At 40.5% G+C, this 15,763-nt stretch overlaps 1 protein-coding gene across 5 annotated transcripts in view; it reads right to left on the bottom strand.

Moving 5' to 3' along the window:
* Positions 1-1,242: 1,242 nt before the first annotated feature.
* The window catches only part of slc20a2 (solute carrier family 20 member 2), a 52,774-nt gene continuing 38,253 nt past the window's right edge, over positions 1,243-15,763 (bottom strand). For 4 of the 5 annotated variants that reach the window (XM_055039131.1, XM_055039129.1, XM_055039133.1 and 1 more), the window contains 5 exons: positions 13,450-13,683; positions 11,875-12,505; positions 11,314-11,499; positions 7,941-8,025; positions 1,243-1,843 (listed from right to left, as the gene is read on the bottom strand). In XM_055039131.1, the coding sequence (XP_054895106.1) occupies positions 1,679-1,843; positions 7,941-8,025; positions 11,314-11,499; positions 11,875-12,505; positions 13,450-13,683 (1,301 nt within the window). In that variant the 3' untranslated portion in view covers positions 1,243-1,678. Of the gene's footprint in view, positions 1,844-4,735; positions 4,821-7,940; positions 8,026-11,313; positions 11,500-11,874; positions 12,506-13,449; positions 13,684-15,763 lie in introns of all 5 variants that reach the window. The other variant, XM_055039130.1, reaches the window with a different exon arrangement.

Below are 15,763 nucleotides of genomic sequence, written 5' to 3' on the forward strand. Positions count from 1 at the left end.
CGTCTTTCATAAATCAATGGGACACAGTGCTCCACAATCACTATATGTAAAACGGCTCCTTCAGAGTTTAAACGCATTGAACAGAATTTTGCTGTGATCATTTTTTTTATTGCTAAGAGTTACCATTCTGACTTGCAGCTGGAGTCTGATTGAACTTCCAGATATGAATTCTGGCTTTCGAGGCAATATCATAACAAAATAAAAAAAATCAGTTTCCTTCTGCAGGTTAGAAATCAACTGCTTACAAACTTCTAACAAAACCTCACTTCTTGTAGTCCCTGACCATCTCTTTAAGACAGATGTCTCATGATATTTAGCGTTAAGAGCAGCCTGAAATCCTGCACCAGGCTTTAGGTGAGTCTTCACTCTCACTGCATGGAATCAAATTGAACCTTTAGCACCGGCGGGCAGAAGACGCCTCTGCACTTTGAACACACGAAGGAGCGACGCTGCTTTTTGCTGGAGTCCTCTTTCCTTACATGTTTTAGTGTTCGATATGATACCATTTATCAGGTGAAAGTAGGGTTCAATATGACAGTGACTCAGCTGTATGTATGAAAATAAAGGCTTAAGAATAAAGATATGTTATGGGACCTCGTCAGTTTGCGCTGGCACGCCTCAGCTCAGTTTTAGTGTTTTGGCATCTTTCGGCTCTGAATTGGCATGCTGAAATGTTGACTTTGGCATGGTTCGACTCTGAGGAGAGTGACCTATCTTTCCCAACCCAACCTTTCTGGTTCATTTCCTCAAACTGAGCTGTTTTCCAATCAAACCACACATTTTTTAATTCCCCTCCCCTACTCTGAACCTTGAGCATGAATCATACTTTGTATGATGACAATAATGAGCCCCCCCACCCCCCCACCCCCTACAACAATAAAAACAAACCAGGATCCCACTGCCAAACTCCATAAAGGACAGTATTTACAGTACAAATTACATTATAATACATCATTAAAAAGTACGAGACTCATCTCTAAAAACATACAGGAGCTCTCCACAAAAATGATAATCAAATTCTTTAGTAAATTAGGTTTCTATGGTATCATGGAAAATAAAAACGTTGCACGACTCTCTTTTTCTGAGGCATCCTTTCCTTTTGGCCCCGGTTGCACCTAGCTGGCGTGTCTGAAAACGGACATGATGGATGGGTTGGTTAACCACACGCATGTCTTATCTTATTTTTTTGTGCCAAAGCAAGCCATAATACAACAGATCACACTCAGTCAGAACGACAATATGTACACTTTTTTTTCCTTGTTCGGATATCAGATATGTGCTCACTGGTATGGTTACTTTTTTTTTTTAATTCTTAATTTCTTTTTTAATTAAAAGGTAAATTTCCTATTTTTTTTTATTTACAGCAGACTGAATGATGCATTTCCCCCCAAAAAGAGAATAAATATGAACTGATTGAAACTCAAATGAGTTGAGAGGATTTCCGGACGACAGAGCCAGGCAGCGTGGGAACCAACCCTCCTCACATCCCTCACAGTACAACCAAAGTCCATTTGTAAACCTCTGCAGCTTCCTCAAACTCTTCTCCTTCACTTCACTCACTGCAGTTCCAGCTCGCCTTCCCTCAACAACACCCAAGCTACAATTTCCTTCCAAGTTCCCCCTTCTCTGACTCCCCTCTTTCATTCTCCACCGCTCGCCCTCCGGGCCACTTCCCCCCTCAGACGAAGGGCAGGATGCCGTAGACGAACAGGGCCATGACGGCGGCGCTGAACAGGCCTGCCACCGGCACAGTGACGAACCAGGCCAGGAAGATGTTCCTGAAGAGGTGCCAGTCCACGGCCCTCTGGGAGCGGATCCAGCCCACGGCTACCACCGAGCCCACCTGGACGGCGCCGATGGAGAGAAGAGACAGAAAGACAATCAGCAGCAGAGCTGAACGCATTTGAAGGTTGCAGAGATGGTGAAGAGCTGCAGGGTGTCTTTGCGGTTCCCCGGACTATGTGGCCATTGTCCATCACCGTCATCGCTCAGCTCAAATACACATCTGTGAAAACATTTATTGGCGCCTCAGGTAAAGATTTGTAATAAATTCTTCTGTCATCACAGATTTTGAATATTTTTGCAAGGGGAAAAAAATTATATGTGGCTCAGATATTTGTAACTTCTGGCTACGAGAAGTTACCCTTGGTACATTTCCCCTTCTGTCAACGGGACAGCATGTTCCAAGATTGGAACACATAGAGATGGATCTTAGACGGTACGTCCAGATCATTCAATCCTTTTCTTCTTCCTTCAGCTCACCCCACAACTTTTAAATTTGATTTAGATCTGGAAGCTAATTTTGTGTCTACTGAACTTGACGTAGCCCAGGGGTTTGCAACTCCAGTCTTCTAGTGCCAAAGTTCTGCATTTGCTGAATGTGTCTCTGTTCCAGCACACTTGAATCAAGTAAATTACTAAGTAACAGGTCTTTGCAAAACCTAAATGACCCCATGGAGGCCACTTTATTCAGCTTACTCTTTAAAATCAAACAGTGTTTTTTATTTCTATGTAGAACTTGAATGTAACAGGAGATAACCGGGTCAGTGAGAGATGTATTGTAGTACAATTTATTCATGCTTTTTACACATCTTTACCCAGTGGTGCCAACAAATCGGTCTGTGTAGCTATTAGCTTCTTCAACAACCAAACAAATTGAATGCTACACCTCTGTGTAATTAGAAGTATTTTGACTAGATTTTGCATGTATTTATTTATATCTGCAAACCTGTAAAGGTTCTTATCCTTTTGCAATAAGGTTTAGCATCAGCCTTCTAAAAAAGAAGAGCCTGAGTAAAATTGCTAATAATATCCGAGCTGACAGAGAAGTGACAGAGGTCAGCTGTGAATAGAAGAGCGTGTGCAGCCTGCAGCTCTTCACATTTCAGACTCAAATGTGTGTTAGTAACAGCAAGCCTGGAGGTTATTACTGACTAAACCAAAAAAAAAATAAACTCCCGTGTGAAAGTCTGACACAAGCAGGTGTAGCCTAAGAAACACACTCAGTGTCAGACTTTCACTTGTGCATTTTTTATTTACCTTAAACAGCAGGAACCCAGTTCAGTTGGAAGAAAAATATGATTTCAGACATATTTGAGAATCATGTGCAGTGACTCGCCATCAGTCAGAGCAGCAGGCAACACTTAGCCGTCTGTATTCAGCCAGAGAAACGTGAGACGCTGAGCGCACTCAGATCTCTGCCGACCTCACCCAACACATTTAAATCGGTCCAAATTTGTAGATGAAAGGTCGGACGGACAAACAGTGAGCAACACTAAGACCTGGAGGTTCGTATGGGAGACTCTTGTCAAATTGTTTGTCACCAACATGAACCTCAACACTCCAAGAAACCGTAAAAAAAAAAAGTTTTTAGATCATTTGCATGCAGTAACCTCAGTCTTAGTGTCGCTTGCCAACAGATCCTCTGAAATAGCAACGTCACTGTACACGATCATCTTATATTGACCCACACCAAGGACCGGGCATCGATTTAGCCTCAACAAAAAGAGAAAAGTCCGATCTAAGGAAAAGATCAGTCAGACCTGACACAAGTTAATGAAACCCAATCAATGCCCATCAATCCTCACACTCGCTCCTTCACACAAACTGAACCATTGGAGATGCACAGATATGAAGTTAATTTATTGCCCACAATTTGAAGGACACTGAGAAATCTCAGTTTCACTCTCTCAGTTTAAAATAAACGGCTTTAAATGCAATCAATTTGCAAATTAGAATTTAGTTTTTTAGATGGCATCTCACCAAGAACATCTGTACATCTCCAAACCAAATCATTTAAAAATTACATAATTACCACAATCATAAACCTCTAACCATCACTAGATTTAGCATCTTGGCAAAGCAGCAGATTATCCAAAATTTTAGAGAAGAAGCATGATAGGATTGTATGTGAGAAATGGAGATAAGAAATGGTGCTGATGGTGATAATAGTGATATTTAGACAAACTGATCAGTAACTGGACACCAGTTTTGAGTCTCCTGCAGTTTCCCTTCAGGGAATTCAACCCAAAGGCACCAAATTCAATAACTCAACTACTAAATAACTGGGGAACATTAATTTAAAAAACTATAAGCAGAAAATTTGTAAAATACAGAATTGTCTCAAAGAAATGTTTATGCTAAAGATGTGTTATTTCATGACAGTTTCAGTATGCAGATTATTTGAAACTTTTATAAATGGAAAAGTTTCAAATTTGGCCATTTGGTTTTTGAATGATGATATTCAAAAATAATTTTGAATGTCATCATTCAAAAACCAAATAAATAATTAACTACTGGCGTGGACTCAAAAATAAAATCAAATGTAGATAAGTAAATAACTGAAAAATAGAGATAATTCAAGATGAGGGCCAATTATTATCATTCTACAAAAGAAGTAACTAATTTTCATTAATTGAAGTTTAAATATGGGAAGGGATTTAAACCCTTACAATTTCAGGGTGAAAATAATAATTTGTTAAAATAGGCTAGACTACAAATACATTTATGAGTAACAACTTAATCCCCAGTATCAAACCAAGTACAATCTTTCATGTTGCAAAGTTTCCTTAAGACAAATTGGAAATTTAGTTTCTGGAGGAAAACTGCAAGAGAGATCAAAACTTCAACTTCAGGGGTTGTGATTGATTTCAGTGATCAACAGCTAGAGATGAAGTGCTGAGGACGAGCTCTCATGGAGGAGGCTCCTCACTCAACTGCTTATAAACTCCAATACCTTGCAGTGGGTGGAGCTTATTGGGATGCCCACATTTGATGCAACAAGCACTGTTAGCGCACTCATTACTTCAATGCAAAATCCGCTGTGAAGACACATGAGTGGAGAGACAGAAAGATGAAGAGGGAGAGGTAAAAATAGTGGAAAACAAAGTGTGACGGGTGGGATTGGGTAGGAGGACGCTGGCCGGTGGTGGGGAAGTCGGCTTACGACCAAACACAGGAGGGTGGGGACCCAGGCGCCAAACCATGCCAGTGTTGAGTGGACAGCATTATGAGAGCTGGTGGAAATGAAACAGAGTAATGTAGGTGTGGAGGAGGGAACAGGGGGCGGGGATCAGTAAATGGGACCGGACCAGTCTGCCTCGCCTTCCAGTCTGGTTCTCGTGTTCCTGAAAAGAACAGGGGAGAGGAGCTGCACACCGAGGCCCAGGGCTGTCCGAGAATGGCTGGATGGGGCAAAATGTCCGATAGTCTTCTGCTCTACCTGGACGGTAAAATCTGGACTTTAAAAGGAAAAGTTGATAAAGGCGTGGCTGCAGATGAAATAGCTTTGGGAATCATTTGAAATGATAAAGCTGCAGTTTTTAAAAAAATGTATATTATAGAGATATTTGTGTCTAAATAATGGCAAACCTCTTAAACTGAAAAGGTTGTTTCAAAAAATGTAAACCCCAAACTGTTTCTAAAACCTTTAGAAATTGCATGTATTTTATCATTTTGTGGGTGTCACAGTTTTTTAGTCATGATAAGAAAAAAACTCAACTGTTTATAAACTAGTTAGCTCCTGCAGCCCAGCTAACACTGCCAGCACAGAACCGGTTTCACTGAACAACAATCTGTTGTTTATTATGGCGGAAGCACAATTACAATCACTTCTATAAGCGGATGACATCAGTTCTCACCAATTTATTTCATGCAAATATAATAAAAATTCATATATATTAATATTATAATTGTTTTATTTATGGGTGTACATACTTACAAGAAGATGGGAAATTGATTGGGCTGCATAATACAGCCCAATCAACTGACATGAAACCTTTATTGCACATAAAGGTTTCATGTCAGTCAATAACTAGAATTATTGATTAGCTTTTTTATTTTAAATATGTGAAATGCTGTCAAACTGGTGAAGTGATCTTTTCTGCTTAATCCACAGTTTCCTTTCAAGTTGTTATACTCATTTTCTCTTTCCGAGAATGGCTGGATGGGGCAAAGCTTTTATTTTTTTAATTTAAGCAGTAATGAGAGATGCTGATGAAACCTGAAACTGCTGCTGCACATGTTACTCAACAGGTTGTTCCAAGGCAACCAAAGACTGAGTTGATGCTGCCCACCATGTTTACCTAGCCTACATCCCCCAGAATGCTACGTGGTTCAGTGAAATTGTTGAAAATTTGATCATATATTGATATTGATCACATGTCTATCGGGATAGATATGTTTTTGCTTTTTTCACCTAAATGTGTGAACTGAAATTTGCTTAAAACAAATTTACTTCAACAGTTAGTGGTAAGAATGTTATATACCGTAATTTTCGGACTATAAGCCGCGACTTTTTTCCCATTTTTCGACCCTGCGGCTTATATAACAGTGCGGCTTATCTATGGATTTTTACAGCTAACGGCCACTAGGGGGATACCTAAATCCATGGATTTTACCATCCACCATGTTGACGTCACATTTGCTTCAACACACAAGTAGCTGCGCACACGGGAACGCGGAGGTCCTCCGGAAGCAGACTTCTACTGCGAGTGGTACGAGACAGAAGGACAGCGAGAGAAAGACGGACATTGCAAGCGCAAGACAGTTTGTGAGACACCCTCATTATGGAAAAAACGTAGAAATGCATATGATGCAGCTTTTAAGTTAAAGGCAGTCAATTTGGCAGTAAACGAAGGAAATAGAACCGCTGCATGTAACTTTGGAATCAACGAGTCAATGGTGAGACGTTGGAGACGCCAGCAGGAAAAATAAATAAATCGTTCACCAAAACGGGTCGCATGAGAAAAGCTACCGTTGCACAAGTTTGCGAGTGGATCCTGATGGCGTGGAGGAGTGTAAAAAAAACCCACAATCACCAACGGGTTAAGAAAGGCTGGACTGCTGCGTGATTGAGAGGAGGACGCCGCCATACCTGAGGCCTTTCAGAGGCTGTTCGATTCCGACAGTGACGAAGAGGAGTTCGTTGGTTTTGAGAGCGACATTGAAAGAGAGGGGAGAGTGGCTGACGAAGCCCTGAACCTGTTTGTTTCCGACACTGAAGATGAGGACTTTTGTGGTTTTAGTATGGAGGAAGAAGACGAAGATGAGGATTAATGACTTGACTTTTCTGGTTACAGCCATGTACTTCACCAAAGATGAAGAGGAGGGTTACGGTAATAACTTTTCTGGTAGACTGATAACCGTATATTTTAAGCAACAGTGTTACTGCAATTTAGACTTACTGTTGTGTCACAGGCACTTTATTTGTTGTTGTAGCTTTATATGTTCTGTACCTTCTGTAGCTACTATTGCACTAAATGGTTGAAAACATTATGCAAATATGCAACTTGTTTGTTCAAATGTTTATAAATAGGAGCTACTATTGCACTAAATTGTAACAGTTAACGTATGCAAATATGCAACTTGTGTTGAAATGATAATAAATAGGAGCTTCCCCAAACAGTTGCCTCTTTCCCAACAATCCCCTCTGTGCACGAACCATATGGTAATTACGTAAACATAAAACCTGCGGCTTATAGTCCGGTGCGGCTTGTATATGTACAAATCATGCAATTTAGCTTCTGCGGCTTATATTCAGGTGCGGCTAATAGTCCGGAAAGTACGGTAAATTAAAGCCAGGAATTAAAATATTCAAAAAAAATCTACTCTGCTTTTTTCTTTTGATTAATAAATTTGTCATATTTGATCTCTAGAGCAGTCTTTCCAATGTTCAGAGATGAGCTCAATCAAAAACATGTTCAGTAACAAAACAAAAATGATTGTCAAAGCCATCAAAACATTGTCAAAAATCAAAAAAATTTAATGACAATAATTCAAATGTTAGAATTTAGCAATTTTTAGAGGATTTACTTTCTGTCTCCAGGGATTATCTAAGACCCGGCGCACTGGGAGAAAGTGTGAGCTCCCCTCTCCCCTGGAGGAACCTGCAGGGGTCAAGAGGTCAGTCTGAGGGAGTGGGAGGGGCCACTCGGTCATACCTTGCAGTGTGTGGTACTGACAGGGATTCCGATATTTGAAGCCAACACGACTGTGAGTGCAGAGGCCAGTTCAATAGTGAACCCACTGTGGAAGGAGGGAGGGGAGACGTTCTTCACTGTAATGACTTGTACGGAGCTGCTGGAGGCACAGCCTCCCCAGCATCCACATCACCAAGGACATTTTAACAGTTCTTCCATGTTTACACATCACACAGTCAAACAGTAACAATGAAACTGTAATTACTAAAGCCCTTCATTAGACAGCCACACACAAAGAGTAGAGCACTTGTGTGAGGTCCTGAGTGTTTGCCGGTAATTTCAGGTTTGGTGGCAAGTGATCACAGACGGGTGTGACTCTGAAGAGCTCAACGCTTACAAGAAGACATAATTTCTTCAGAAATCATTCCCCATTTCCAGGGATCTTTGGCTCTAGAACAACGGATGAACTGAAAGAGAAAATTGTTAATGCAATCACAGAAAATACACAAAATTCATGTGCATGTGTCAGAAAATTAGAGAATTAAAGTTATAGAGCAAAAAGGTAGCAGCTTGAAACTACAGGATTCCTTTGTAGTACTTCTATTATTGATATTTGCTAAATAAAAAGCAGCAACGCTGGAGCAAATGTCTGGGTGGATTTCATTTAGCTACAGAGATATAATCGTTAAAATGTCATTCCAGTCATTGGTCACGAACAGCAGAGCTAATCTGTATCCCAGCAGGGCTCCAATGATTTCACCAAAAGTACTTTTGAGCAAAGCTTCAAGCCCTCTGTAAACTGGATCTACTTCAGGTAAAACTAACATTTCAGAGGCTATTTGAATCGCTAATGGGGCTTTAGTCCAGATATATTCCTAAACCTTCTGTGAAAGTGTAAAATGTCATAAAGATTTTATATTGCTGCAGTCTCTTTCAGTAAGACATTATTATCAGCATAATCTACACCTAATATTCCCCTGAATCTCATCTAGAATCCTACTGGGGAATCTCTCTCTGAAGACTGGTTTTCTTTAACAACTGAAGTGAGCTGGTCGAGTTCAGGCACTGCAGCAAGCAGAAATATTTCAAAGACTTGGTGAAGTGTAGCTGCTAGTCCTTGGCAGTAGTCTAAGCGTTTTTGACAAATCAACTTTACTAAACGTTACTCTAAAAAGGTAGACAACTAAAATATCTACCTTAAAAAAAGCTTAAAGTGACAAGTTCACAGCAGTTCAAGTGATATTTAGCTCATGTGGATTTCCTGATAAATTTTTCCCTTTATCTCCCTGTGGTGTGATGCACAATGGATAAGGATTCAGATTACATTTCTATGCATTGAGAAAAGTTAAGAAAAGAAAAGTTCAGTTAAGAGTGAAGTAAGCTTGACAATTGAGATTGGCAAATATGATTCTTTAACTTGAGGTTGAACTGACTGACTTATCTGGTAGTATGAAGATCTGGTTGCTTTAAACACACTAACTGGTGAAAGCTCAAACAGCTCAGGAAACATCTGCACCAATCTGATCAGGCTTGAGGATAATGACGAAAATCCATACTCCAGGTTTGAAAATACCTGACTGTGCTTGAGATTACTGGGGCTGCTTAAATATATGCCAGGGCATGTACAGCAGACTACACAAACACACACAATGTTCTGTTTTTGCCCCCAAACAAATTTCTTTGTCAGGCTGATTCATGAAAACGGACTCTGGAGAAAAGCAAGGCTTTTGAACTGTGAACCAGAGCAAATTTGTCTTCGGATACTGGCAGCCCAGTCAGTGTGGGATGGAAGGAGAGAGATTAAGTGGAAAAAAACGGGTACAAACACAAAGAGAAAGGAGCAAATAAAAAGGTGGAGAAATAAAGAAAGAGGGAAAATAATGAGATAGCATGAGCGTGGGAAGGACTGAGGGACTGAGGGGAAAAGGGAGACAGATTTAAAGGAGAAAGATGAATAAAAGACTAAAGGATGAGGCGATCAACAGATATTTACTAAAGGGTAGAAAAAGAAACGACAAAGAAAGGGAAAAAAGAAAAAAAAAGGAAAAGTGCAAGAGGAGTCGCCAGGCTGTCGTCCCTCCCTGTGGTTTGAGAGGAGAAGTTCCCACTGTGGTTTGTTCCCTCTCTCCCTCATCCTACTCCGCTTCATCCGGAATGCCAAACAACTTCCTGTAACCCTCTGTGGTGCTCCTGCCAGGCAAAAACAACTTGCGCGCGCACACAACTTCATAGGAGCTTGCTGGAGCAATTAGGCCTAAATAAGCATGCATGCATGCATACAAGCACACATACAGTACATTCAACACAGGTCATACAACCCGCAGGCAAAGTGCTGCTTTTTTTTTTTCTTAGACATTGCTGAGGTTTGTGTGCACACATTCCTTAGATAATGCGTGGGAAGACTTAGGAGACAGCAAGAGACAGAGATGGAAGTAAAGACGAAAGAAGAGCAGGGAGCGATTAACGATGCTCTCTGACTGCTGCTGCGGCTGCGTGAGTTGTTGGACAGCAAGCTGTAGGGGTTCATTTACTGTGGTCTGAAAAACGACCCAATTATCCGCATGTGTTATGTAACAGGTCAAAACAGAAACAGAACATATACTGTTCTGCTAAGAAGTGTTGATATTTAGGAGGAGATTTATAAGAACCTGCATGACAAAGAGAATCTTGGACTCTTTATACATTGCATAAGTTCTTTATTGAAGCAATTTATTCTCTGGATCATTCAAACCAATTTCAAAATGTTATCAAATTAAAAGAAAACTGAGGACCTTCATCATATTCTTTTAAGCTTCTTAATGCAAACTTATTGGATACAATTTAACTATTTTAGAATATTTCTTTACTGAAAATCTTTAGAATCACTAACAGATCTAGAATGCTAAGATGTTAAAAGTGGTTTAAAAATTTTGCAAAGTACAGTAGATAAATTGATTCAGATCCATCTGAAGCGACAATGATTCTATATACATTGTTTGAGCAGCTGACGTAGTAACTTTAGTCAGTAACAGGAGTGTTTGTGTGAATTGGAGCATGCTCAGTTTAAACATAATGAGTCACAGGTAGCTCATGAGGCGTTTACAACCGCACAATGGAAATGACTGTTTCCATGTGTTTGTGTTTTTCTATCTGGCTGTTGTGGATTATTAACTACCCTCTAAGTGATCAATTACTCTAAACATTTTTCATGACCCTGAGTGCTGGATCCTATTAAAGCTGTGTGTGTTTACTCACCACAAAGTCTGCAGAATTGGATGAACCTGTTTGTGTCAGCCTCTTTGGGGCAACCCAACCCAATCAAGTAGGAAATTCAGTCTTTATCACATGATCAACCACCCAGCCATGTACAAGCAGACACGTTTGCACCGTGTGTCCTATGAGGAGACTCTCTCACCTTGAAGGGGTGATGGGAGTCAGGTCCTTCCCCATGGTCTGGATGACGCGCCGACCCCACACCCACAGGCCGGCACAGATGCCCACACCGCCATAAAACAGCAGCCAGATCGGAGTGGCAGCATCCTGCATGACTCCACCCTGATCATAAATCATCCACAGCGCCACCAGGGGCCCAATGGCATTACTGCAAATATGAGAAAACAATGCCTTCAGCTTATATCGTAGCTTTGATTGAAAGAGCCAACCTGAGTTAAACTGGTCACCAAAAATTGTCCACAAATAAGAGAAGCACTACCTCAACATAATTTTACTTATTTTCAAAAGTAAAAAAGTAGCTGCTCAAGAAACTATTCAAGAGTAAAAAAGCATAACTGATGTAAATATAAAAATGACATCATCAGACAGATGATGATGTCAATCACAAATTGTGATTCTTTATACAATAAATTTTTCCTCTGTGGAAGTAAAAGTACTCCTAAAAGATAATTTTTTCTCCAAAAGGTTTATCAAGTAAATGTAATCGAGTAAATGTAATTAGTTATTATCCAACTCTGCTCACCTGACATCATTGCCTCCATGGGCAAAAGAGCCAAAGCAGGCGGTGAGGATCTGCAGGAAGTGGAAAAGCAGAAACACCTCGGACTTGTCCTTCTCCTCATGCTCTTCCTCTACCAAGTCATCAAGAGGCACCGGCGCTGGAGCTCCTTCTTCGTCCACCCCCTCCAGCTCTGTGGCCAGCTTCAGCTCCACTCCTCCCTCGTCTGCTTCGATCTCAGCCTCAGCCACGGCGTTGCAGTACGACGAGTAGCTGTCGTAACGTATCCGCTTTTTGGAGTAGGATACGCTGTTGCTCCTGCCGCCGCCCTCTCCCACCAGCTTCTCGCTGTCGTCACGGGACTCGGAGCGCCTGACAGGCTGGACGGGCATGCCGCATATCGCAGCTGTGTAGCAGGTGTAGCTGTTGTTGCGGCGCAGCAGGCGGTAATTGTTGTCAGGCTGTTGTGCGCCGGACCGGTCGCCATCATCCATGCGGCCCAGGTGGATTTTGTGCAGCAAGTCTTTGTAGAGGCCGGAGTCCTTGTGGACCGTGTGGTAAACCTGGCCGTCGCTACGCATGTGGCCATCGAAGGTGAAGCTGCCGTTAGCGATGGGTGACTTGAGGCAGCCGTTGGTCATAGAGTGGGTTCGACCTAAAAGGTGGAAACAAGGAGGGCATTAGAGAGAACATGCAAAGCCCTTTCAACAGTCAGTTTTATTTTACTGTCCCCTATTCAGTTTGAAATCTGAATGGTTTGAGAAACTTACTATAAATTTGGATTTAGGCCAAGGGCATTAACTGGACCGACCACTGTTCTATAAATACTAATCTAAATATGTCCATCATCTCTCTGGCCGTGACATTTAAGTTTTATTTCACTTCAATTCAATGAAATAGTTAATTTAAATCAAGAATAAAAACCCTTAGAGTCGCCCTTGAGTTATAATAAATGGCACATTGTTCCGCATATTTGATGTATATTTGCTTGATGATTTTGATGAGGACATTTGACAAAACATACTTTTTATTGCCGGTTCATAATTGGTTACTGTATCATGTTTTTATGGTGTAAAGCACTTTGAACTGCCTCGTTGCTGGAACATGCTGTACAAATAAACTTCATTTAACTTGTCCAGTGAACAGATTCTTCCGTATGAACTATGGACTTCTTCACTATTTCTTGGCTTAATGCTCTCCTTGCTGACCTGAGGACACTCATGTCTTGGTAGGTTTGCAGCAGGAAGCTATGGATTTTGTTTCAGAACCAAATCTGTCTAATCTGCTGCTGGTGGTTCACAAATGTTCTCTAATAAAGCCTGGGGCCTTTACAGTACAACTGGATTTATACTAAGGTTAAGTTACATACATTTGGATTCTTTTCCTTTGTTGGTGACTTCTGAAGGCAACTGGCTACATTTTATTTCATTTAGGGGTATTCAAGTAAGAGAGACTAAATACATATCCAGGCAACCCAGTAAGAATAAACATAATTATTCTTATGTGCTTCTTAGTGTTTGTCTGCCACATACTGTCCTCATAAAAAACACAGAAGGCCATGCATCTCAGAAAGTGTTTTCTACAGGAACACATTCTTACCGTACACCCTGCCGTTGGGCAGGACGGTGCCTCCATTGGCCATGTTGGAGAGCTCTCCGCTGGATTCCCGGGTGCTCCTGTCACTGCTGCCCCCTGTGAGCGGCACCACGGCCTCGTCTGTGCCTTTTGCCCCAGGCAGCTCCTTGAAGACGGGGCTCTCTTCTTCTTCTTCAGGGATTTTGTCCAGACTTTCATCAGATATCCTGGACAGAGCCTGCTCCTTCTTTAGGCGACCTGAGGAAAATCCAGAGATAATTAGAAGTCATGCAGACAAAATATTTCCAAATAATGCAATGCTTCCAATGAAGAAATTTGGTGCAATAGTTGATTGTTCAGATCCCTGTTTGAGTTACCACATCAGCTTGGAAACAAAGGTTTTAGTGTCTGTAATTAAGAATGAGACGACCAAGAAACTAAAGAGCGTAGACAACTGGGTAATTAGCAGCTTATATATTTAAACAGATAATATGATAAGACCTTCAAATGATTGTGAAAGTGTGCCAAAAACTCATCATGAATCAACCCTGTTCTTTCAAACCCTTTAGGACTTTGAAATGCTCCTCCTGTAATAACCAAAGCTTTACGGCTCAACTTTTATTTTAAAGAATGTCTGTGATTTTCATTCTGGGAGTTTAAGTTAAAACCTTTTGTTTCACCTGGAAATATTGAATTCTATGAATCATCTGACTTAATTTTACTTTTATTTTAATTAGAGACCTAAGGAGCAGTCACTTAAATTAAACAGAATGGAAATAGAATTTATTGTCCCTCAGTAGGTTAATCCAAATTAAATCTAAGATTCTGACACCAATAAATTGCTGAGTTGCTAGTTTCCACTTTTTCCAGGTAAACAGGGGAAAGTCACAGCTCATGCTTTTGTTTCGAGGCAAACAGAAAGAGACAAGAATCTATACTAAAACTAAAAGAAATTCTTGATACACAAGTGGTCAAAATGCCTTTTGTTAATGATTTTTGAAGGAGATATATCAAGTTTAATGCACTGTTGATCTGCTGTTTTGTGAGAGGTTTGGGAGGAGTGTTACCATGGAAGTGTATGTGCATTTTTTCTGATCTGTAGGGATTGTACAGAAAGTCATGGTCAGTACAATGATTGCAGGAATTTGAAATGAAAACAGACACAGAAATTCCTACATTTTGATTCATAGATTGTATGTGTAGTTGAGAAAATGTGGGCATAAAAGAAGTTTCAACCAAAACATTTCTGAATAATTCACAGGGTCAAATGTAACACTGGAATGCTGCAGGTAGCTGGTTTTGGACTTTAGGCAATGTTTCTCTGTTAGAGAAATGCACATTCTGTTGACAAGGGTGTAGTTTAGAAATAGGGTGACTAAGAGTTTTTTCTCCAACCTTTCCATCATTTAATGAGTTCCCAAAAAGCAGACAGCTCTGTTTTGCTTTGGTTCTGCTTTTGAAACAGCACAGCAGCACATTTTGCAATTGTTATGAGAGAAAACATGAATGTTTATAACTTGCTACAAAGAAATATAAGATTGAAACGTAACAACAGTACAACTATGCTTTTGCCTTGGAAAACGTTGGTTACTTAGAAAAATTCTGCTGGAACATTTTCATAAACACACACATCCATCAGCTGATTCAAACTAATCTCAGTGCTGGCACTCCTGATGACGTGCTCCTGTACAGTAAGTACACAAACACCTTTTAAATCGTTTCATTTTATAGAAATAACCAGCTTAAGACCACACTACGGTGCATAATCCTGAAAGGCATTTAGAGGTCATGATATTCTTGCCAACAGGCCAATTCAGACTCAAAACTGTGCAGTTAAAGAACGGAGAGAACTAAATTTAATTTGAATAATATAATTTTTATGAGTAAAGTTGAGTCTTTAAGTTCCATTCTTTTCACAAAGGAAGTAAGTGTTTGTATGAAAAGGGCTTGGCATGTTAATTTAACCAGGTAGTTGTTATTTATTTAACTCCAAGCCAACCTAAATAGACAGGCTTCCCTCCTCTATTCCAGACAGTCTTTCCACCGTTTTGGTTTTCTGTGTCATGAGTTTTATAATCGTCTTCCATGCTGTGGGCTACTTCTCCCATTAGGAGAAACAATTGCTGGCTTTGATCTAAAAAGCTTTCTACACTGCAGGCATCAATTCTAACCATTTTCATCTGGCATAGTAGCTACATACAAAGAATACCTACTCCTGAGGGGAAATAAAACGCAACATAATAAGAGGACGGAGTACTTTGGTGGTTTTAATGACTCCAACCAACAAACAACAAAACCCACAGCAGCTCAACTCTGTTATTTAGCATCAGAACTTTAA

Source organism: Poeciliopsis prolifica, unplaced genomic scaffold (assembly GCF_027474105.1).
Source record: "Poeciliopsis prolifica strain line A6 unplaced genomic scaffold, Auburn_PproV2 SCAFFOLD014, whole genome shotgun sequence".
Classification (NCBI taxonomy): Eukaryota; Metazoa; Chordata; class Actinopteri; order Cyprinodontiformes; family Poeciliidae; genus Poeciliopsis; species Poeciliopsis prolifica.